The sequence below is a fragment of the Manihot esculenta genome, chromosome 7, assembly GCF_001659605.2.
Source record: "Manihot esculenta cultivar AM560-2 chromosome 7, M.esculenta_v8, whole genome shotgun sequence".
NCBI lineage: Eukaryota > Viridiplantae > Streptophyta > Magnoliopsida > Malpighiales > Euphorbiaceae > Manihot > Manihot esculenta.
In genome coordinates this window covers 29,608,228-29,631,392 of record NC_035167.2, presented here as the reverse complement: position 1 = coordinate 29,631,392, position 23,165 = coordinate 29,608,228, and the positions used below count along the sequence as shown (strand labels likewise).

General features: G+C 34.2%; 1 protein-coding gene across 1 annotated transcript; it reads left to right on the top strand.

The window, feature by feature from the left end:
• Nucleotides 1–12,700: 12,700 nt before the first annotated feature.
• Nucleotides 12,701–17,932, top strand: LOC110607395 (receptor-like protein 15). The gene is made up of 4 exons (XM_021746499.2): nucleotides 12,701–13,092; nucleotides 13,164–13,322; nucleotides 15,433–15,582; nucleotides 15,669–17,932. Exons 1-4 carry the CDS (start codon nucleotides 12,738–12,740, stop codon nucleotides 17,774–17,776), a joined length of 2,772 nt encoding a protein of 923 aa, XP_021602191.1. The 5' UTR covers nucleotides 12,701–12,737; the 3' UTR covers nucleotides 17,777–17,932.
• Nucleotides 17,933–23,165: the final 5,233 nt, after the last annotated feature.

Sequence of the window (23,165 nt, the reverse complement as noted above, 5' to 3'; positions counted from 1 at the left end):
AATTTTTTTTTTAATCAATTTTGGTACTTTTGCAAAGTTTGCTGGAGAAATAATTCAAGACTCTAAAGTGGTCAGATTTATTATTTTACTAACGGTGCTGTAGGATTTAAATACCAACGTTTACAATAGTGGTACCGGAAAAGCAAGAAGAAAACAAATACCACCTTTCACTCTCTGCTTTCGGCTTTGAATTCATGTTGCCGACTGTGGAGACCACCACTTTCCACAATCCCATTTATCAATTTCTTATGTAGTTTTTTTTTGTTAATTTTCTTTTGTTTCTTATAAGGGTTTTGCCTTTTTCTTTTTCTAATGTTTTGTTTCATTTGAAATCAAAATTTTTTAAAAAAATTTAATTTGAACTTAATTTAATTTTTTTTATCAATTTTTTTTATAAAATTTAAAAATTTAATCTTTTTAACTTAAAAGTAAATTAAAATTATATATAATTTTATAAAAAAAATATTTAAATTCTTTTCTTATAAAAAATAGTTTCAAACAAAACATAAGAATTTTTTTTATTTTCCATGTTATAAGATAAACTATCATTATATTTATTTGTGTTGAAAATAATACTTCATTGGAAGAAGTTGAAGTTTAATATAAGAATACACTAAAAGTCTAAGAAATACAATTGAAATCTAAAAAACATAAAAGTTTAAGGCTCAAAACTAAAACCAACACGAGGAACATGCCCATGATCCTAATCCTAATCCTAAAGTAACATAACCCTAACTGACATCCAAACAACTATTTGCCATATTGAAACTCACTATCCTTCAAATGAAAAGTTTAAACCAAAATAAGAATTCCAATTGAAGAGATTGTTAAGCCAAAAGAAAAACAACAATCGAAAAGTACATTATTTCTCTGAAAATCATCACATCCAAACATTGATTTGTTATATATTGAAGCTTACATTCTTCGGATGAAAAGTTTTGAACCAAAACAAGAATTCCAGTTGGAGAGATTGTTAAGCTAAAAGAAAGCAACAGAAAGCATGTTATTTCTCTGAAAATTGATAAAACTCAAAAGCACATAGATAAAAGTTAGCTGATCAAGCAATATATAGTTGTCTTCACTAGCAAAAGAGCCCAACAACCTCACACATGCAAGTGAAATAGAGAGAAAAACAAGAAAAGCGATTAAAACTTCAGATATGGCCTTGGGTCAATGAATTAAAAACCCTAAAGGGCCTATTCCTTAAGAATCATTACTGACATCTACACCTCCATTCCTACAAGATCTAAATCCAACACAAAAAAATAATAATAAAAAAAAAACCAAGAAATTAGAGAAAAAAGACTATTCACCCGTGTAAAAAAAAATCGTCCAAGAGAAACTTTCGATTTGAGTTAAACAACACCTATATCCAAACATGCAAGGCAACTCTCTTCTATAAAGTATCAATATGTGGACTCTAAGAGAAGGACAAAATAAAAAAAAACCATATATATTGCCCTGAGGTTAATCCATAGATTGGTCATTCACGAGCAGCACTCACCAGACGAAGTGGTACAGTATCCAAATGCTATATCATCGAAACAAAGCATTCAAGCCAATTAGAGCCTTCAACAACACAATAATATATCAACATAATCCCTCAATATGCAAGTTTGGAGTTGAAGAGAAAAAGAAAAAAAATCAAACAAGACAACAAAATAAATAAAATAAAAATCAAAAGAAGCTAGACTGATGATGTGAGGAAACCATCACCTGAAAAATTTTAAAAAAAAACAAACCTTTTCTTTACCCAAAGGCAGAGGAAAATAAGTAAACCGAGACAAAAAAAAAAAAAACTCACAAACAAATGCCTCCAAAAAAGAACAAAACCCTTCAGATTCATGATGACGGCTTCCTCTTCCCTTTCGCTCTCCTTTCATCGCTTATGTTTGTCTTCGATAAAGAGAAGTTGCTCACACAACATGTTTTTTTTAGTTGATTCATAAGTCAATGCCATATTTATTTATATATAATTTATAAAAAAATATAAATGAGGTCTCGTTTGGTTCAAATTGATTACTATTTGGGAAGTTTTGCATGAAATAACTTAACTAAGTGAGGTGAAGTAACTTATTTCCCTTTCATCAAGAGAAGAACTGCTCTCAACTTCTCAGAAAGTTAAGTAAAAATGATAACCAAATAAATATAATTTTAGCAATTTTTGAGAATTTAAAATTCTTGAGTTATCCTAGCTAAATAAGGGACAATTTTTCTGCAAACTCTTGAAATAGGTAAATGGATCCTGATGATCTGAGATCCAATAGAATAGGGTTTTATAAGGGTTTGGTATTACAGATTAAGGCCTTAGCTTTTTGAGGAAGGGACTTCCTCTTTTATACATTGTCTTGCTTGCTGGTGACGTGTAAAGGTCTCTCCAGGATTGGGCCACGCGTCTCTGCCATGCGGATTCGGAGGTACTAGGGAATCGGCTGCCTGCTCCATGCGTAACGGCCTCTGATTCTCCTCGTGCGTACGTTCGAGCGGATCTGCCAGGCTGTTTGGTGAATATTTCTCTGATCCTGGGCTGGGCCGAGAGTTGGGCCAGACGCTAAGCCTAAATGGAGAGGGCCTGCTTCGCGTGGGCCAGGCCGGCTTGAGTGAGGAAGATGGGTCGAGCCCGGCCTTGAGGGTCGGATGAGCCAGGCTCGTTCTGTATATCAGGTGTGTGGGCCTCTACGTCATGGGCCTTGGGCCTTGGTCAAGCCCCTAGTCCGGGATGAAGGAATCCAGTGGTCATCAATTGCCCCTTCACCTTCTCGGCAGTTATTGCTCCAACTGCCGAGGGGGTGAATACCAAGAACTATTATGATCGCGTCTGTTCGGGTTCAGGTACCTTAATAACATCCTTTCATCTTTCAGTCGTTGCACAGTTTCTGAATTCTATCTGCTCTTTCCTCTTTCTGTCTTTTCTCTATTCTTCTTGTCCTCTGCCGCCTTTACTTTCTTGTCATCATTATCTGGACATCTCCTTTCTTTCCTTTTCTGTGAATATCTTTTAGAAATCTGACACCATTAACTTAGAGTCTAATGTAGCTCTGCCCCGTGCTAAATCCTCAGGCTCCGGGTATATATCAGCGTCAGCTTTTCTTCATTCTTGAACCTTCTGTTGAAATGAAAAATCCTTGTTTTATCTGTGGCAGGTCTACTCGACGCCTTCTTCAAGCAGATTGCCTTGTGCCCCAGAGGTTTGCTGTGATTTTGCTCTTATCATCTTAGGGGAGAACTGTTTCTGACTTGTCACCGTTTTGAAACTTTTTGTAGTTCCTGAAATAAAAATGGGTCAGTTCAAAATTCTTGAAAATTTGATGTTACCTCTAAGGCGTCTGGATGGTGTATCGAAGATCCTTAGGGTATGGCAGGCGAAAGGCGGGACCATCCAGCAAGCTGCTGAAACTGCTTTACCCAAGTCGTCTGGCCGGCCTCCTCTTTCGCTTATTGCCCGGGCTCCAGAGAAGTTCTGGACTGTTGAGGGGTTCGATCCAACTTCGCCTTTTTCCACAGAGAAACAGGGAATTTCCTCGATGTCCCTGTTGTCCTCTTTTGATATAAACGGGAGTGGCGCCGGCGTTCAGCTTGTTGTTCTTTTTGGTGTGAAGTACCAGTATTATTATTCCCTTTGGTGTGAAGTACCAGTATTACGTGAGACTGGGATCTGCTGCACTCAGTCAGGTCTTCAGCAATTTTTTCGAATGTGTACTTCGCGATCTCTTCGGGGCCATAGCCTCGAAGACTTATGTTTTTCATGTGTGGTGTACGACCGACATACAATATCTGAGCTAGTTCGAATGTACCGTGCATCACACTCGGGTAACCGAACGTTTGCCCAGGGGGACAGTGAGAAATGCTTATGGGAATCAACTTGTTCAGTTCCCCTATAATAGCGGGACAGATCTTGGCCTTTTCTGCCAAACTCACATTCCGAGCTGTGAGAATTTCTCCGGGCTGAAGACCAGAGTAGTAGGATAGGTGATAACGATGTAATCGTAGATGTATGTGGTCATGTAAATCCTTTAAGGATAGTCTTTCATCCCGTAGTGTAGGCCTTTGTAACGTGCTGTAATGTACTTTTCTTTTAATGAAGTTCTTGTTCTGCTCTCATGCTTAAGCTGTTCTTCTTTTATTATGCGTGAAATACTTTAGATTGCTCGCCTTATAGTTTTAGCCAACTAAGCTCTGTCCTGCTTTTTTCCGAGCTAATCTAACCTATCTGCGAGCTTTGATGAGTTGAACTCCGGATCCACTTAGTCAACTGGGCTTTCAAGTTTTTCGAACTGGACTATCTGACCGACCTGTGAGCTCGGTTTTTACTTCGATGAATTGAGCTTTGAGTCTCCTTTATCCGAACGGGTCCTCAGGTCATGTTGTCCGAGCTGAACTGGTCGACCTGAGGGTTACGTCTTTGCTTAGTGAGATAAGCTCTGAGTTTCCTTTAGCTGGCCGAGCTCTCAAGTCATGCTATCTGGGCTGGACTAATCCGACCTCTGAGCTCGGCTTCTGATGAGTTGAACTCTAAGCTCTCAGCTTTGTATGATTCCGAGGTGCTTTTGGCGCCTCTTTCCGATCTCCCACCCTTCGGTAAATCAAATCTTATAACTTTTTAAGTGATGCGCAAGTCTGACCTTTATCATGCTCCTATTTGTTTGTACTGTTGAGTCTTTTCGTGACTTGTCCCTCTGTTTCCTCGGCATTTACCATAGGGATGGTAAGGTAGTACGCTAAGTTGCTCTGACTGATGAGTTGGGCCTGTACTATGTGGATGGCGAATGGGCTTTTAAATGAGGGACTGTCATCGTATGCTTGGCCCTTGATAGATGTAGAGAAGCCCAGCGATCGTCCTTTGGCCCCTTTACCGTCTCGCCGGTTATTTCCTAACCGTCGAGAGGGTAAACTTCGAGAACAATTAATGATCGTGCCGCTCCAAGACAAAACTGTTCAGTATCAATGCCTTGCCTCATAATTCCTTCTGTCTTTTGAAGAACTAGTTCTTGGTTGCTCTCAGTCTTCCTGCAATTCCTTCTACGTCTCTTTTCTCATCCTATCGTGTTCTCAGGTACGCTTCCTTGTTCTTCCATGGCAAGTTTAAAGCTTCCTGATGTTTTTGACCTTGAGTCGCATATTACCCCTTCCAACATAACTAATCACATTTCTCGGAGGCTCTTAGATACTCCGTTGTACCTTATTCGAGCACCTCTTCCAAATGAGAGGATAGTGCTTCCTTACCCTCGCCCACCTGGTTTAGTGGATCCCCAAGAGGTTCGTAGCATAGTGTTTTTCCTGAAGCAGAGAGAATTTGGTCTACCGCTTCCTTTTACCCCTTTCTTTGTTGAGGTTTTTGAATATTTTGGGGTAACTCCTCGAATGTTATCCCCAAATTCCATTTTATTCATGTCCTGTTTCGAGTCTATCTGTCTGGGTTGGGGTTTTGCTCCTTCGGCCTGTCTGTTTGTCACTTTTTTCCGCCTGGTTAGGGCAAAACAAAACTTCTATTACTTTTCCCCCCGTAACGGGTTGTCTCTTCTTACGGGCTACAAGGATTCGATAAAGGGATGGGTAGAGAATTTCCTTGTGGCAGAGTTGAAATTAGGGTCCTGCCGATCGTAGGATGTGGACCTGAGGTGGGGGGAGATCTTTCCGGGCTGCAACGATCTGCCCGAATTGAGTCTTATTGAGCAGGTTGGGCTGCTTCGACTGACTTCCGTTGAGAGGAAGTATGATGTCGAGAAGTGTATGTTTGCGTCAAACCTTAGGGATATCCAAGACACGGGTATAGTGCTTTGTCCGGTTATTCTGTTTTTGTTTTTCCTTTGCTTGTGATATCAGGAAGGATGCTGACTCTTTATAACTTCTTGTTTTGTTTGCAGCTTCTGAGGTTAGAATGGAGGGCATCAAATTCCCCAAAAATTTTGACCTGTCTCGGGAGAACATGCATGCAATTTTTGATGCCTTTGGGGATGGTCGCTCTGTAACTGAGATTGCTGCAGAGCTGGCTCAGGCCGCTTCTTCCAAGAAGATCAGCCGACCTCTTGTCAAAGCCTCTGCTCGTTCTGCCAAGCTGAGTTCTCGCATCATTAAATCAGCTCGGACATCTGGCCAAGGTGGGTCGAGCTCAACCTCAGAGGTCGTGAGGGAAACTTCCCTAGCTGTTATGGAGCGGACCCAAACTATTGAACAAGTGGGGCAGGGCGCTGTCCATTCTACTGAGGAGGTGTTAGGGGGGAAACTTAAGTCCCCTGTTGAAGATAAGGAGGCCTCTGGGACAGGGATGGAGATCATCCTCCTAGAGGATCAGAGTCCGGAGGTTTCTGGTGAAGGTGCCCCTGTCCCTGTGAGGACTGAGCCTGAGGGATCTGAGGGTGTCCCCTCAAAGACTGGGGGCAAGCGTCCGACCTCTTCTGGAACGCCTGTCCCATCTCCTGCTCGGAAAAGATCCCGGACCGCTGTGGGTCCTTCCTCACCTCTTCCTCCCATTGGGAAAGGGAAAGGCGTTTCTGCTGTTCCTTCGTTGTCCCCTACTGACAACATTCTGGACCTGTCAAGCATTTCCTCGGAGTCTCCGGCCTCCGCCGTTGCCGCACTTCTCCGGGAACGGATGTTCAGCGGGATAACAGAGGCTTCGGATCCTCGTCTGCTGGCCCTGACTGGTCAGTTGGCTAGTTCTACCAAAGAGCAGGTGGCCTTCCAATCTCGCTCTCGTGAGGAGCTCGGATCCACGATTGGAGAAATGTTGCTGATGGTAAGTTATGTTTTTACTTTTCTTTTGAGTTTGCTTGGTGTCTTTTCTTGACAATTGTTCTTCCGTCCTAGGTGTTAGGCCTGGTTATGGAGGTGGATGCCCGTGATCTCTCTCTCCGGGAGTCCGTGGACCGTCGGATCGAGGAAGCGCGTCGTGATGAGAACCTGACTGCCACCAGTGACGCGAGGGGCCACCTGGCGGCCGCCCGGGAGCAGATCCAGTCTCTCCGAGTGGAGTTGCATTCTGCCCAGGAGGCCTCTAAAAGAGCTGAGGACAAAGCAATGGAGGCGGCAGAGCATAGCAAATCCCTGGAGTCAGAGCTGTCTCGTACTCGCAGAGTTCTCCAGGAGTCTGATGAGAGGGCAGCTGAAGTGGAGACTCGTTGTGTAGAGGTTGTAAAACAGCTGTCCTCTATGACGACGGCCCTTCAGGAGAGAGATGAGGCTGTAAGCCAAAGAGCCGAGGTCCAGCGCCAACATGAGGCCTTAAAGGCTGATTTTGAGGGGCTTCAAGCTCACCTGAGTGAGGTGAAGGCTCAGAAGGAAAGTGCCCTAGTCCGGGTGGAAGTCCTTGAGCAGGAATTGGGCACAAGTTCTGAACGTATCAAAGATCTGTCTTCATCGGCTGAAGAGTTCAACCTTCGCCAACAACAGCTAAAGCAGGAAGTTAGGTCTTTGGAACGTAAATGTTTAGCCCTGCTTGAGGTGGTAAAGTATGCGGAAGGGAAGGCTCAGCTGAAGCGTGAACAGTATATAGCGGAGTATCAGGAGTCTGATGAGCTGAAGGTTAAAATTGATCAGGCCTGTGAAGCTCATCTCCAGGACTATAAAGACTCTTCTGAGTTTAAGGAATTTGTGGCTGAGGCTTGTGAAGAACACCTTGATGAGTATAAAGCTTCGGGTGAGATGAAAAATGCTATCCTTGATAAGGCCTACCGCATGTATGTAACTGGCTACAATCGCGGTTTAAGAGAAGCTAGACAGGCTCCTGATGTTCCTTTGGCCGAGCTTCGTAGGCGCGAAGTGGACTCAGATGGCGAGTCAGTGCTATATGGGGAGGATGATTGTCCTTTGCCCCGAGGAGATTCTCGGAGGAACATAGACCGGCCAGCTGAGTCTTCATCAGAGGAATCCGAGGTAGGGTCGGAGGAAGATGATCTTGATTCTGAGAAAGACGGCCTCCACCCTAGGCCAGAGGTTGCCCCCACTAACAATGTTGAGAGCTCAGGCCCCAGGGACACCGAGCTTCCTTCGGGGGTGGCAGTAAATAGAGATAATGCAGACGAGGATGTACTTACTGATATAAGTCCTTTAAGGACTGTTTATCCTCCTTCCTCACCAGAGAAATAAAATGTAATAGTTATTAATGCAATATTAGTTTCTTTCTTGTTTTTCATATTTCTTGACATTTTATCGCTACGCTTCGTATTTGTGATGTAAACTATATATTTTCATTCAGAAACTCTGAATTAAGCTTAAGGTGTGAGCTCAGCTCTTAGCTGATGTTTTGGGAGATCAAGTCTCGTACCTTTTTAATGGCAACTATCATGTCAGTTTTTGGCTTTTAGTCCTGCTTTCTGCGCTGTGACTTCGTATATTTGTTTCAGATAAGCTGATTTAGGCTTTGATTATAGCCTTTTTTATCCTTCTAAGGATATGTATGTGTACTGCTATGGAGGGAGCTCGGCCGTTCGTTTTGGCCGTCGTATCTGGATCCTTTAAGGATATAAGTCTTCCCGAGTGGAGAGCTTGGTCTTTGGGCCTTTGCAAATCATCAGTCCGAGCTGGGAGCTCGACCTTGAGTGTCGTAAGAATATAAGTCTAGTCGAGCTGGCAGCTCGGGTCCTTTTTTTTTTTTTTTTTTCCGGGACGACCTTGGGGCCTCGCCAGTAGTTTTTGTTTCCAGGAGATCTTACGGGATCCTGTTTTTCTTTGAATTTCCGGGACGACCTCGGGGCCTCGCCGGTAGTTTTTGTTTCCAGGAGATCTTACGGGATCCTGTTTTTCTTTGAATTTCCGGGACGACCTCGGGGCCTCGCCGGTAGTTTTTGTTTCCAGGAGATCTTACGGGATCCTGTTTTTCTTTGAATTTCCGGGACGACCTCGGGGCCTCGCCGGTAGTTTTTGTTTCCAGGAGATCTTACGGGATCCTGTTTTTCTTTGAATTTCCGGGATGACCTCGGGGCCTCGCCGGTAGTTTTTGTTTCCAGGAGATCTTACGGGATCCTGTTTTTCTTTGAATTTCCGGGACGACCTCGGGGCCTCGCCGGTAGTTTTTGCAAAATTCAGACTCATTGGCCTTACTGTCGCTTCGTCATCTCAGCTGGTTTTTATGCCTAACTGAGGTCTTGTGTGCAAGGGATCTTTCTGAGCCCTGTTCTTTCTTTATCATGGAAAAATGTTTTTCACAAAGATAATCACATTGTATAAACAAATTTTATTTATTCATTTTTGTCAAAATACAATGTTTTTTCTTTACAAATTTTTCAAGGAAAATACCTTTTTAAGTGCTGGATGTTCCAAGCGTGGGGCTCGGGGTTTCCTTGCATATCTTCAATTCGGTATACCCCGGGCTTAACCACTTTTGTCACCTTGAATGGACCTTCCCAGGTCGGCGCTAGCTTGCCGGCGGCTGCTCTTTTTCCAGTAGCTTCCAGGTTTCTTAAAGTCAGGTCTCCCACTTTCAAGCTTCTTTCTCTGACCTTTTGATTGTAATATCTTGCTGCTCGTTGTTGGTAAGCAGCAGTTCGGACTTGGGCGTCTTCCCTAACTTCTTCGAGAGCATCTAGGTTGCTCCTTAATTTGTCCCCATTAGCGTTCTCACTAACGAATTGAACTCGATGAGTGGAGATATGCAATTCAACTGGGACTACAGCCTCTGTGCCGTAAGCAAGCGCAAACGGGGTTTCTTGAGTGGGCGCTCTGGGAGTGGTTCGGAGTGCCCATAGAGTGCTATTGAGCTCTTCTGCCCAATTCTCCTTTGCGCCATTCAGCCGTTTCTTTAATCCTTGAAGGATAGCTCTATTAGTGACTTCCGTTTGGCCATTAGTCTGAGGATGAGCCACGGAGGAGAACTTATGCCATATGCCCATGTTTGTCGTGAAGGCTCTGAAAGTGCTGCAGTCGAATTGTCTGCCATTATCTGAGATAAGTACTCTTGGTATGCCAAATCTGCAGATGATATGCCCCCATACGAAATCTATCATTTTGCGGGCTGTGATTGTGGCTATTGCTTCTGCCTCTGGCCATTTCGAAAAATATTCCACCGCCACCACTACGAATTTCCTTTGCCCCGTAGTCTAGCCCTCTCCATTTAGGCTTAGCGTCTGGCCCAACTCTCGGCCCAGCCCAGGATCAGAGAAATATTCACCAAACAGCCTGGCAGATCCGCTCGAACGTACGCACGAGGAGAATCAGAGGCCGTTACGCATGGAGCAGGCAGCCGATTCCCTAGTACCTCCGAATCCGCATGGCAGAGACGCGTGGCCCAATCCTGGAGAGACCTTTACACGTCACCAGCAAGCAAGACAATGTATAAAAGAGGAAGTCCCTTCCTCAAAAAGCTAAGGCCTTAATCTGTAATACCAAACCCTTGTAAAACCCTATTCTATTGGATCTCAGATCATCAGATCCCTTGCCTTTATTGTTTGTTCTCAAATAGCTTACTTATCCCTTATTTGGATTAAGGGAAACTTGCAGTATAAAATAAAAAAATATTTTTAATTTTCTTTGTTTCCAAACGGAGAGAAGGAACATAAAGGGGTGAAAGAAAAATAATAATTATTTTATTCTATTTATATTCTTTCAGTTTGAAAAAATAAAAATGGAGAGATTTTACTTTGAAATGTTTGAAATTATATATATTATTTTATTTTTTATTTGTTTTTATTAAATAAAAAAGTGATTATAATTTATAAAGTGAAAAAATATGATAATTATAATTATTTTCTTCTCACTCCTCTTTCTAAATAATTAAAAATAAAAGAAAATAATTTGATTTTTTTTTCATCCTTTACTTATTCAAACACTAATTAAAAAGAAAAGAAAAGAAATATATTTTATCTTAATTATTTTCTTTCTCCTAATTAAAGTTATCCAAACATAGCGTTACCACTTAGGTATTAAGTATCATATTCGTTTTTAATTGGATAATAGCTAGTCAACTCTCTTCAAATCTTGTGCAAAGCTTAGGATTAATTATTGATAAAAGATGTATTTTGATCCTTAAAGTATAGGTTTATAGTGACATTAGTCCTTAATTTTTTTTCTAAATTTAAAAAAATCCTTCAATTATTAAAATAAATCAATTAATACCTTTAAATTTTAAAATTATATCAAATAATCTCTTAAAAATGATGGCTGTACGATTATATTATCTACTTACCTTATAATAGATTAATTAAAATCATATTTCTTTAAATTATAATAAAATTAATAACTATGATTAATGATACTAATCGGTGTTAGTATGAATGGATCGACAGTTTTCTCCCTCAAGTGAATGGAAAATTTGATTTTTATAGATAGATTAAATACTCGTTGAAATACTTTACTTTTTAATGAGCCGATTCAATACGAATATGATTTAATTTCAATTCAGTCAATTTGCATATATGTATGATTAAAAAAAATTATATATTGTTTTGATAGATTTGAATTATAAATAGTTATAATCTAATTTATTTTTTAAAATAAAAAATTTATTCAATCATTCTAAAATTTAAAGGGTTTATATGTCTCATAAAGATATATTTTACTTATTTAAAAAAATGTAAAATTTTATTTAACTTATTTTAATAATTAAAAAAAGTTTATTTACACAAAAAAAATTAAGAGCTAATATACCTTTTTTTTCTTAATCATTTAACAATATCATAATTCTAAAGGATGTTGGATAAGTCATTCCAACGACTTGTCTAAAAGTCCTATTTAAAGAAATCAACCTCACTAAGTCATGTACCAATCATTACTATTCAAAGCTCATTTATTTCTATAATTTTTTAAATCTTTTTGGAAAAAAAAAATTATACCGTTGATTGAAGGGTAGAATTGCTCCATAAATTGATAATAATGGACTAATAAAATATTTTCCAGTCAATTCCACGGGAAAGAAAGTAAGGTTCGGCGGGTAATTCAATTCCAGTAATACTCGAGTCAAACCGCGTAGTTACCTTTTTTTTTTTTTGGTTAAAGTATTATTTATTTATGTTTAATGTATAATTTACAATTTTATTTAAAAGATAAAAAGTCTACGGGAATTCAGATTTCTGAATTTTTTGAGATTTTATTAGTTTATTAGTATAATTTTAAGCTTAATTAAAAAATATCTTTATCATTTTTTAATTATATATGAATCTTTAAATGATTATTGTAATTATTTTTTATTTTATTAAATATTAAAAAAAAATTTAAAATAAAAAAATTAGATGATTGCATTGACGAAAAGAAACGATGAGAAAAGACGAAAAAAGACTATTTCGTCGATTGGAAAGAAACGATAAAAAAAGTCATTCTATTAGGGAGTGACGATTTCGTTGACGAAAAGAAATGATGAGAAAAGATGAAAAAAAACTATTTCGTTGATGGAAAGAAATGATAAGAATATTTTAATAGATATAAGAAAAGATATGGACTATTTTATTGATAAAAAAAATGATAAAAACGTTTTAATAAATATGAATAGATATGAAAAAAGATAAAATTATTTTAATAGATTTTTGAAAATATAAGTATTAACTTATTAATAATAACAATATTTAAGAACTAAATAAAAGATTTTATTTGACGGTAAAATTAAATTTTAAAAATTTTATTTCTCCTCCGTTATCTAATTTTAATGGGAAAGAGGACGGAATGATTATTTCGTTAACGGAAAGAAAACATATTTTAATAGATTTCTAAAAATACAGGACTGATTTAATAATAACAATAGACTAAAATGTAAATCTCCCTTATATATATTAATAGATTACTGCATTGAAGTTAAATCAACGTTGGCTAAGATGGCGTCAAGGTGGGTGTGGATGGGAGTTGCAATAATTTTAGCAGAGATGTGGCTGTGTGATGGTTGCTTGGAGCAAGAGAGAATTGCTCTCGTACAGCTCAAATCTTTTTTCCAGAGTCCTCTCACTCTGCAAAACTGGGTAGACGCAGAGGAGAGCTCTGACTGTTGTCAATGGGAAAGGGTCGAATGCAGCAGAACAACAGGGAGAGTGACCCAACTCTCTTTGAACGATACAAGGGCCTATTGGATTTCTGGGATATGGTCTCTTAATGCCTCTCTGTTTCTTCCTTTTGAAGAATTGACTAGTCTTTTCTTGAAGGGCAACTCAATAATGGGTTGCGTTGAGAATGAAGGTAAGAGCTTTGCTTTGAATCTGTGTTTATTTGCCTTGTAGCTTGTATTTACAAATTTGTTTCAACTGCAGGATTTGAGAGATTATCGTCGAGATTGAACAATTTGCAGGTTCTTGACTTGAGTTACAATTTCTTTAATGAAAGCTTATTGTCATCTTTGACTGGATTTTCATCTCTCAAATCTCTAAATCTTGGATATAATCAGTTTACAACACCGATTCAACCTCAAGGTAAGCATTCATACCTCTTCCACAACCTGTTTGCAAAAATGCTAGAGAATGAGGTCTTCTATTTTATTGAAGGAAACCTCCTAGGTACAGTGTATGCCATGTTCCTATTCGATGAGCACAGACCACCACTCCGAGTGTTAGATCTTGCTAGATAAGGCTAGCGCTACTACTATCAATGTGAACCACCTGTGGAATAAGCCACCTAGCTAGATGACACCCTCAAAATCAGCTTCTTGAGACCATACAAATGTGGTAACGGTTACGGCGCATTTTATAGATTCAGTAACCATTTAAAAGGTTAGAAAAATAATTAAAAGGAAAAATTACTTTGTAGTCCCTGAGATTTAACGTAATTAACACTTCTGTCCTTCTATTTTGGCGATCCAACACTTAAGTCCCTCACTTTCTTTTCTGTCCAACTTCGTAGTCCTTCCGTCCAAAATAGCCGTTTGGAACACGTGAATTGACAAAATTAACCGTCTTCTTCTTTTTCTTCCTACTCTTTCTGCAGCTTCTTCTTCTTCTTCTTACCCTTTCTGCAACTTCTTCTTCTTCTTCTGGAATTTCACATTGAAAGAAGGGTATTTTTAGAAAAAATTATCATATCTCACCTTTGACTCTTTGACCAAACGGTTTAAATGGACGGAAGGACTACGAATTTGAACGAAAGAGAAAGTGAGGGACTTAAGTGTTGGGTCGCCAAAATAGAGGGATAGAAGTATTAATTACGTTAAATCTCAGGGACTAAAAAGTAAATTTCCCTAATTAAAAACCTTTAGTTTGTTTGATTGCTGTGACGGACGTAGAAATTAAGTCAGAGGTTCAGTTTTATCTTAAATAATATTTTTAATTCTGATCATTTCAGAAAATTTTCTATTTAGATGCATACTAAAAGTAAAATTTTTAAATTGATATTTAAGTTCAACTAGAATAATTAGAAAAAAAAGTATTTTTTAATAATAAATATGTTGTATAAAAATAAATTAAATAATAAGCCAACCACTTAGTTTATACATATTTTTTAAAAAAAATTAAGTAAAATACTTAGAATTGAAATTTTAAATATTAAAAATAAATTTTTTGGATTGCAAAAAAATAAAAATGGAGAGGAATATATGATTGAGGATAGTTGCTATAAAAATAATATTCAGAGTATTGAGTTTTATTTATGAGAGAATTATTATCAAATTTTTAAATTTTTAAAAAATTTATTAGTTGTTTCTATATTAAAATCACTCTATTAAAATATTTTTATATTTTATGAAATTAAATTATATAGTCTATCGGTAAAATAAATAGTTAATTAATTTATTTTAATTTTAGCTAAATGAACTAAATAGCATGAATATCTGAAATTATAAATAATATAAATTCAAAATAAATTAATGAATTTTTTGATATAAAAACTAAAGAATTTAATTTTATAAAATATAAAGATTTTTTAATTAGGTAATTTTCAAACAGAGATAAAGTAATAAATTTTCTAAAAATTAAAGGATTTAATAATAATTTTTCTTTGAATTAAAGGAAAATTACTTGCTTAAATCTTCCTATGTAACTTAAAAAATATGGGGGCCTATGACCCTGACCCATATATAGATTGGTTGTCATGAGTGCATGACTTTCCGGGAAGTAGATGGGGTTTACTTCCGCAAGAAAGTGAGTTCCTCAACCCAATTCAAGTAACTTCTAAGTTACTGCCTCTATTTTTCATTTTTTTTTTTTTTATGATTGAGTTTATGGATATTTTATCATTTTTATACTTAGTATATTTTTAATTTAAAAAATAAAGAGGTTTTAACAAGACTTTTAAAGCAAAGAAAATAGCTTTTCTTTTGAAAAAAAAAAGTCATTTTCTTTAAAAAATTTATTTTTCTTTTAATTAGAAAAATATTTTTGATTGACTAATTTTTTTAAATACCCAAATGCTAAAAAATATGAAAAATGTAATGTTTGAAAAATATTTTTTGAGAAACAAACAGAGGCTACAGTCAAAGAAGGCATGAGAAAATCAGCATCCTATATGTTTTGTTATATTTGCTTGTATTAAATGAAGTTGCATGTTCCAGGTCATATATTCACTTCTAATAATCTTGTCAACTATTTCTAGAGTTGCCCAATTTTGAGAATTTGGAAGATTTGTACTTGGACAAGATTACACTCAACAGTAGCTTTCTTCAAACGGTTAGAGTGATGACTTCTCTAAAGGTTTTATCACTGTCTGGTTGTGGACTAACTGGCTTATTGCCAAATGCACAAGGTAAGGTTGATCTCTTTCTCTCTCACACACACATGTGCATGCATGTGTATATTTATAAGCATCTTCTGTAAATTATGTATCTGCAGGACTTTGTGAATTGAAGGATCTTCAAGTGCTGGATGTCAGCAACAATGATCTCCAGGGTACCTTGCCTTGGTGTTTGGTTAATTTGATGTCTCTTCAACTGTTAGATCTCTCTTCCAATCAATTTACTGGAAATATCTCCCAGTCTCCCCTTAAGAATCTCACTTCTCTTGTGAACCTACAACTTTCAAACAACCACTTCCAAATACCATTCTCATTAGGTCCATTTTTTCACCATTCAAACCTGAAGCACATCAATGGTCAAAACAATGACATATATGGGGAAACAGAGTTGGGTTCATTCCCCAGATTCCAGTTAAATTCCATTCTTCTTTCTGGTTGTGGAAATTGTGGAACATTTCCCAACTTCCTCTATCATCAACATGACCTGCAAAGGGTTGATCTCTCCAATATTACACTGAGAGGGAGTTTTCCAAACTGGTTGTTAACTAACAACACAGGGTTGAAGGCACTTTATCTGGTAAATAATTCTCTTTCAGGACATCTGGAGCTTCCATTTCATCCTCATGTTAATCTATTGGTATTAGATATTTCCAATAATAGCTTCCACAACCACATTCCCCTGGAGATTGGATCATATTTCCCAAAATTGAATATTCTAAATATGTCCAAAAATGGTTTTGATGGTAGCATCCCCTCTTCTTTTGGCAATATCAACTCCTTGGAGATTTTAGACTTATCAGACAATCAGTTATCAGGCATCATACCTGAACTCTTGGCCATTGGTTGTTTCTCATTGAATACCCTTATATTGTCAAACAACAATTTGCAAGGTCACATATTCTCTGAACATTTTAACTTGACAAACTTGTGGTGGTTGCAACTGGAGGGAAATAACTTCAGTGGAAGCATCCCTGATTGCTTGTCCAAGAGCTCTTTGTCAATTCTGGATCTCGGTGATAATCATCTCTCTGGAAGGATCCCAGGGTGGATAGGAAATTTATCATATTTGAAGGACTTGATCATGTCAAATAATCATCTTGAAGGTCCAATTCCACTGGAATTTTGCCAACTCCAGTATCTTGAAGTTCTTGACCTTGCAAATAACAATGTCTCTGGTATTTTACCATCTTGCTTTAGTCCTTCATCACTAATACACGTTCACTTGTCTGATAATGGTTTAGAAGGGCCTATGACAAATGCTCTTTCCAACAGTCGATTCTTAAGAACGTTAGATCTTAGCAATAACCACATAACTGGTAGAATTCCAAATTGGATTGGTGGTCTTCCTGCATTGTCATTTCTTCTCCTGAAGAACAACAATTTTGATGGTGAGATCCCATATGATATGTGTCATCAATTCTACGAATTAAGCTTGATGGATCTTTCTCATAACAACCTTTCCGGTCCCATTCCTCCTTGTCTTCCACCTGAACCTTCGGCAGTGCCTGATCTTCAATTTTCTGAATCTTCTAACAATTGGAGCATCTTTCAACCAGAAAGGTCTTTAAATTTCACAACAAAGAAGCATTCCTACTCTTACAAGGGGAAAATTCTATGGCTTATGTCTGGAATCGATCTCTCAAGCAATAAACTGACAGGCAAAATTCCTTCTGAACTTGGATATTTGAATATGACCCGTGCACTAAATCTCTCTCACAATGGCTTCACAGGTCCAATCCCTTCAACATTTTCAAACCTAGAGCAAATTGAGAGCTTAGACCTTTCCTACAACAACTTGAATGGGAAAATCCCTTTTCAGCTTCTTGAGCTAAACTTTTTGTCCTTTTTTCGCGTTGCATACAACAACTTATCTGGCATGACACCTGAAAGAAGTAAACAATTTGCAACATTTGATGCAAATAGCTATGAGGGAAATCCTTACCTTTGTGGATTGCCATTGCCAAAAAATTGCAGTTCAGCATCTGAATCATCATCTCTGCCTAGAGTTTCAGCAATGGATGAAGAAAATGGTTTTCTTGACATGTACATATTCTATGTGAGTTTCATAGTTTCTTACACCTTTGTGCTACTGGGAATCTTCTTAGTTCTGTACATAAACCCTCAATGGCGACGTGCATGGTTTTGTCTAATTGAAGTGTGCATTAGCTCTTGCATGCCTAAGCTATTCTATCATAGAAATAAATAGCTGCCACCTTCTTCTTGGAAAATGAAGAGATTAATGTATTTTGTATTATTCATCTTCTCAACACTGATGAAGTCTAGCAATGTTGTATCATATTCGCTTCATGTGAGCATCCCATATATTCAATAGAAAATAGTAGTGGCTGCATGATTAATTCAATTGGACGAAAAGGTGTTTCTCACCAGAGTGTTGTTGAGATTAGCTTATTCATAATATACTTAGTCAGCATGACAAGAAGTCTGAGTATTTTCAGAACACTCAATCTAGTCAAACCCTATATAAATTTAGATAATATATAATTAAAGGGAGATTTACAATTTAGTCCCTGAGTATTGTCATTATTAACAAGTCAGTCCCTGTATTTTTAGAAACCTATTAAAACGTCCTTATATTTTCTTTCGGTGAATAAAATAGTCCTTCCGTCCTTTCTTCCGTTAGAATTAGATAAAGGAGGAGAGAGAAAAATTTTAAAATCCAATTTTACCCTCAAATAAAACCTCTTATTTAGTCCTTGGATATTGCCATTATTAACAAGTTAGTCCCTACATTTTCAGAAATCTATTAAAACGTCCTTATCTTTTCTCACATCTATTAAAATGTCCTTATTGTTTCTTTCCGTCAACAAAATAGTCCCTCCTCCTCCTCCTCCTCCTCCTCCTCCTCCAAAAAGAAGAAGATGATGATGAGGAGGAGAAGAAGAAGAAGAAGAAGAAGAAGAAGAAGAAGAAGAAGGAGAAGAAGAAGAAGAAGAAGAAGAAGGAGAAGGAGAAGAGGAAGAAGAAGAAGAAGAAGAAGGAGGAGGAGAAGGATAAGAAGAAGAAGAAGGAGGAGGAGAAGGAGAAGAAGAAGAAGAAGAAGGAGGAGGAGAAGGAGAAGAAGAAGAAGAAGAAGGAGGAGGAGAAGGAGAAGAAGAAGAAGAAGAAGAAGAAGGAGAAGAAGAAGAAGAAGAAGAAGAAGGAGAAGAAGAAGAAGAAGAAGGAGAAGAAGAAGAAGCAGAAGCAGAAGAAGCAGAAGAAAAAGAAGAAGAAGAAAAAGCAGAAGTAGAAGAAGCAAGAAGAAGAAAAGGAAGGAGGAGGAGGAGGAGGAGGAGGAGGAGGAGGAGGAGGAGGAGTAAGAGGAGGAGGAGGAAAAAAAGAGAGGGTAATTTGGCCTTTTACTATATTTTTAACGGCAAAAATAGATAGAATGACTATTTGGTTGACGGAGAAAAAAGATAAGGACATTTTAATAGATTTTTAAAAATACAGGAACTGACTTGTTAATAATGGCAATATTCAGGGACTAAATTATAAATCTCCCATAATTAAATCTCTGGATGACTCATAGATTAGTACGGTGATAAACTCGAGTTGAGTGCAGATTTATTTTTTGAATATCTTTAATAAAGAGTTATTGAACCCGAACATTTAATTTATATTTATAATTTCAATTTATTACCATTATAATCAAAAGATTAAATTGTATTTAAAAAAATTAATGATAAAATTAAAATTTTATATTATTAATAAAATATATATAATGTAAATTATATATTAAAATTAAATATACTTTATATATTGTATGTAATATTAAATATATTATATTAAATAAATATTTATTATAAATAAAATTTTATTATAAAAAATATCAAATATAAATAATATATATTAAAATATTTTATTAAATGTTTATACTCAATATTATTATCAATTATGTGTATATTTTTTATATTTGGAAAACTATTTTTTTTATTAGTAATATTCTAAATAAAATAAAATATTATATGTTTTAAATTGTAAATTTTTTAATATTTAAGTTTTTAATTATGTGCATATTTTTTATATTTGAAAAACTACTTTCTATCGGTAATATTCTAAATAAAATAAAATATTATATGTTTTAAATTATAAATTTTTTTCTTCATATTTTAAGTTTTTATTAATAATTTATGATATTATATAAAAATAGAAATAGAAAGTAAATAATGAGATTAATAATAAATAATAATATTATAATAAAAATATGTATTCAGAACAATTTTATTAGTTAAATAAAATTTTCGAGATTATATTTTAATTTACTGTTAAATTTTTTAAATTTAATTTAATTTTTTTATTATAATTATGGTAAATTTAAAATTTTGAATATAAATATAAATTAGTCGTAATTTTTTAAATTTTTATTTAATAATTTTTATATAAATAATTCATTAAATATAAAATATATTTTATAATAATAATTTTATTTTTATTGAAAAATAGAATTTACATATTTTATAGGAGTATTAAATATTTAAAAATAAAAATGATTAATGAAAATATTTTTATATAGATTATTGATTAAAATATGTAAAATTAAATAAGTTAATAATAATAATTAAATTTTAAATGAATTTGATATTTTAAGATAAATTTAAATAAAATTAGAATGTACTTAAATATTAAAAATATTAATCGAGTTTTAAAATAGAGAATCTGGTGTAATCTTTTACCTGTTTTTTTTCTTACTTGAATCATCGTCCTCTGTAATTATATCACATCTGGGAAGAAACATGCTATTTCTTATTGGGATGAAGGTTCAGTTCTTTGATATTTTGATTTTGATCAGTTCAGTTTTTCGATATTTTAGTTCTTAGTTTGGATTTTTTTTTAGTGTTTCAGTTTGCAAATTTTTTTATATAAAATCAAATTTAATTTTGAATTCTAACATTCTAATTATAATGAAATCTTAAATAATAAATTTTAATTTTTCCCAACAGCATTCAGTTAATCTTGTTTTTCTCAAAAAATTGTGTCAACACCTCAACGTACGGTATGAAATATTATAATTTATAAATCATGTCATTAAATTATTCTGATAATCACTCAATTTTCTATTAGTTTTCAATATGACTACGAAGTTTCAGTTTATTGCAATTTGGTCACTGTGCTTAGGTGTTTTGCCTGACTATGGTTCAATTTTAATGCTTAAAATTTTTTGGAATTTAATTAAATTTTATATTTTATATATTTAATTTGAATAAAAATTAGAATTTAATTCTAGAATTTAATTTTATAAAATTGATTATAACTAATATCAATTCCTATCATTTGATGGAATTTGAACGAATTTCACAAAATTTACACAAATATCTTTTGAATTAAAATGCTCATACTAAATAATTTTTTTCCCAAACTTTATTGGTTATAAAAGGAAAATTGTAAAATTAGTTTTTTTTATTTATTTACTATTATTATTGATATTGCAAAAATAATTTTATGCCGCAACAGAATGAGTATACGTTGAATTTGAGCCTGTTAACTATAATTTTGTGCTGAAATTCACCTGTTTAAGGAAATGACAAGTTTTGACGACGCACCGGATGTTATGGCGTCCAGATCCTCCTTCTTACGGAATGGACTACATTTTCTACTCACCTATTTCTTACCATGTAAACTTATCTCGTGATAATAACTCATAATTTACCTTATGCGGTTGTGAGGTTGTGATGTAACATCAATTATATTTACACAATTATATAATATATCTTTTTAATTTTATAATATATATATATCTAACTGTATTTTATTTTACAAGTAATACTATTTATTTTATAAAATAAATTTCCAAATCATTAAAATTTATTTTAAATTTATTAATATAATTTTAATAAATTTATATTTTTGTTAATTAAATATAAAATTTTTTAATAGAGTTATTTTTTATATTTACTTTCAAAGGTAATTTAAAAAAATAAAAAGTGAATTATATGGAATTCAATTAAATTTTATATTTTAATTTGTGCTATATCAAACAATGAAATTTATTTCAAAAAGATTTTATTTATAAAATATTTTCATATTTTTTTAATTAAAAGAAAAATAAATTATTTTAAGAAAAATAATTTTTTTAAAAAAAGAAAGTCATTTTTTATATTTTGAGATTTTTATTAAAAACTCAATATATAAATTTATTTATAAATTTTATTTTTTAAATTAAAATTAAATAATAAAAAATAAATTATCTCATTGAAAAATACAAGTTATTTTTTATAAAAAAATGGAAACTTAAAAATTTCATATAATTTTGTAAAATAAAATTACACTAAATACTATGGTTTTTTTTTTTAATTTGTTTTAATTTTTAGTTATTTTTTATTGTTTTGATGAGCACTTTCTTAATAAAAATTCGTTTGAAATTAAATAATTAATTTAAAAAATTATGTTAATTTTTAATTTTTTAAAATTTTTATTACTTTAATTTAATTTCATAAAAAAATTTAGTTAAATCAAATCAAATCGATTAATTAAAAATATTATATCGTTTTGATAATATAAGAAAATCAAATCCTAATCAAAATTAATATATTTCAATTGAATTTTAAAATATTAAAAATAAGATGTAAAAAATATATAAAAAAAAAATTAGCCATTAAAAAGTTCAAACATTTGAATTAAATTAAATCAAATGGATTTAATATAAATCAATTTCTCCACTAAATCAATTCAATTAAGAGGTTGAGTTGTTTTCTTTATGATGCTACTATTTCTTTGTGTCATTTCTAGAGACTGAATTGTTTTGGTATACAGACGTAGTCGGTAGCCAGGAGTAAGGATGAGTATTCGATCGGTTCAGTTTAAAATTAAATCAAACCGAATAAATCGAAAATTAAAATTTTAGTATTTATAAAAATCAAATCAAACTGATTTTGATTAGAAACCAAACCGAACCGGTCTGATTCGATTTGATTCGATTTGATTTGATCGATTTCGATTTTTAATAAATTTTTTTAGGTTTTACACTTTATTTTTAGTATTTTAAAATTTAATTAAAATATTTTAATTTTAATATGATTTAATTTCTCTATATTATTAAAAATAACATATTATTATCACTAATCGGTTCGGTTCGATTTTTTCAATTTTTTTTATCAAAACTGAACTAAACCAAAATAACTAAAATTTCTGAAATTAAAAACCGAATCAAACCGAATTGAATAAAAAACCAAACTGAATTTTCAAATTAATTCAATTCGATCAATTTTTTTTATTTGAACCGAATACTGAATTGAGAAAGTCCATCGATCCTTTGAGGTCGAGCTTGGGTTTGGATTAGTTGTGGGTTTGACTAGGTTATGTGTTGTAAAAGAGTTGAAGGACTAAAATGCTTTTTTATCCAAAAAAAATTAAAATATAAATTTTTTTATTATTAAAAAACATTAAAATGTACTTATCAGCAGAAAAAAAAAATCATTTAAATAGTTCTTTCTTTTATTATAAATAAATTCGGAGTTGTCTACGTTTATACCAGAAGAAAAATTCTGACACTATTTCAGAAACCTAAGCTCTCAATTTGCATGAATATGAGTTAGATTTAATATTTGATTGGTTCAAAACATTAAAAAGGAATGGAGAATTTCTGGGTAGAAAATAAA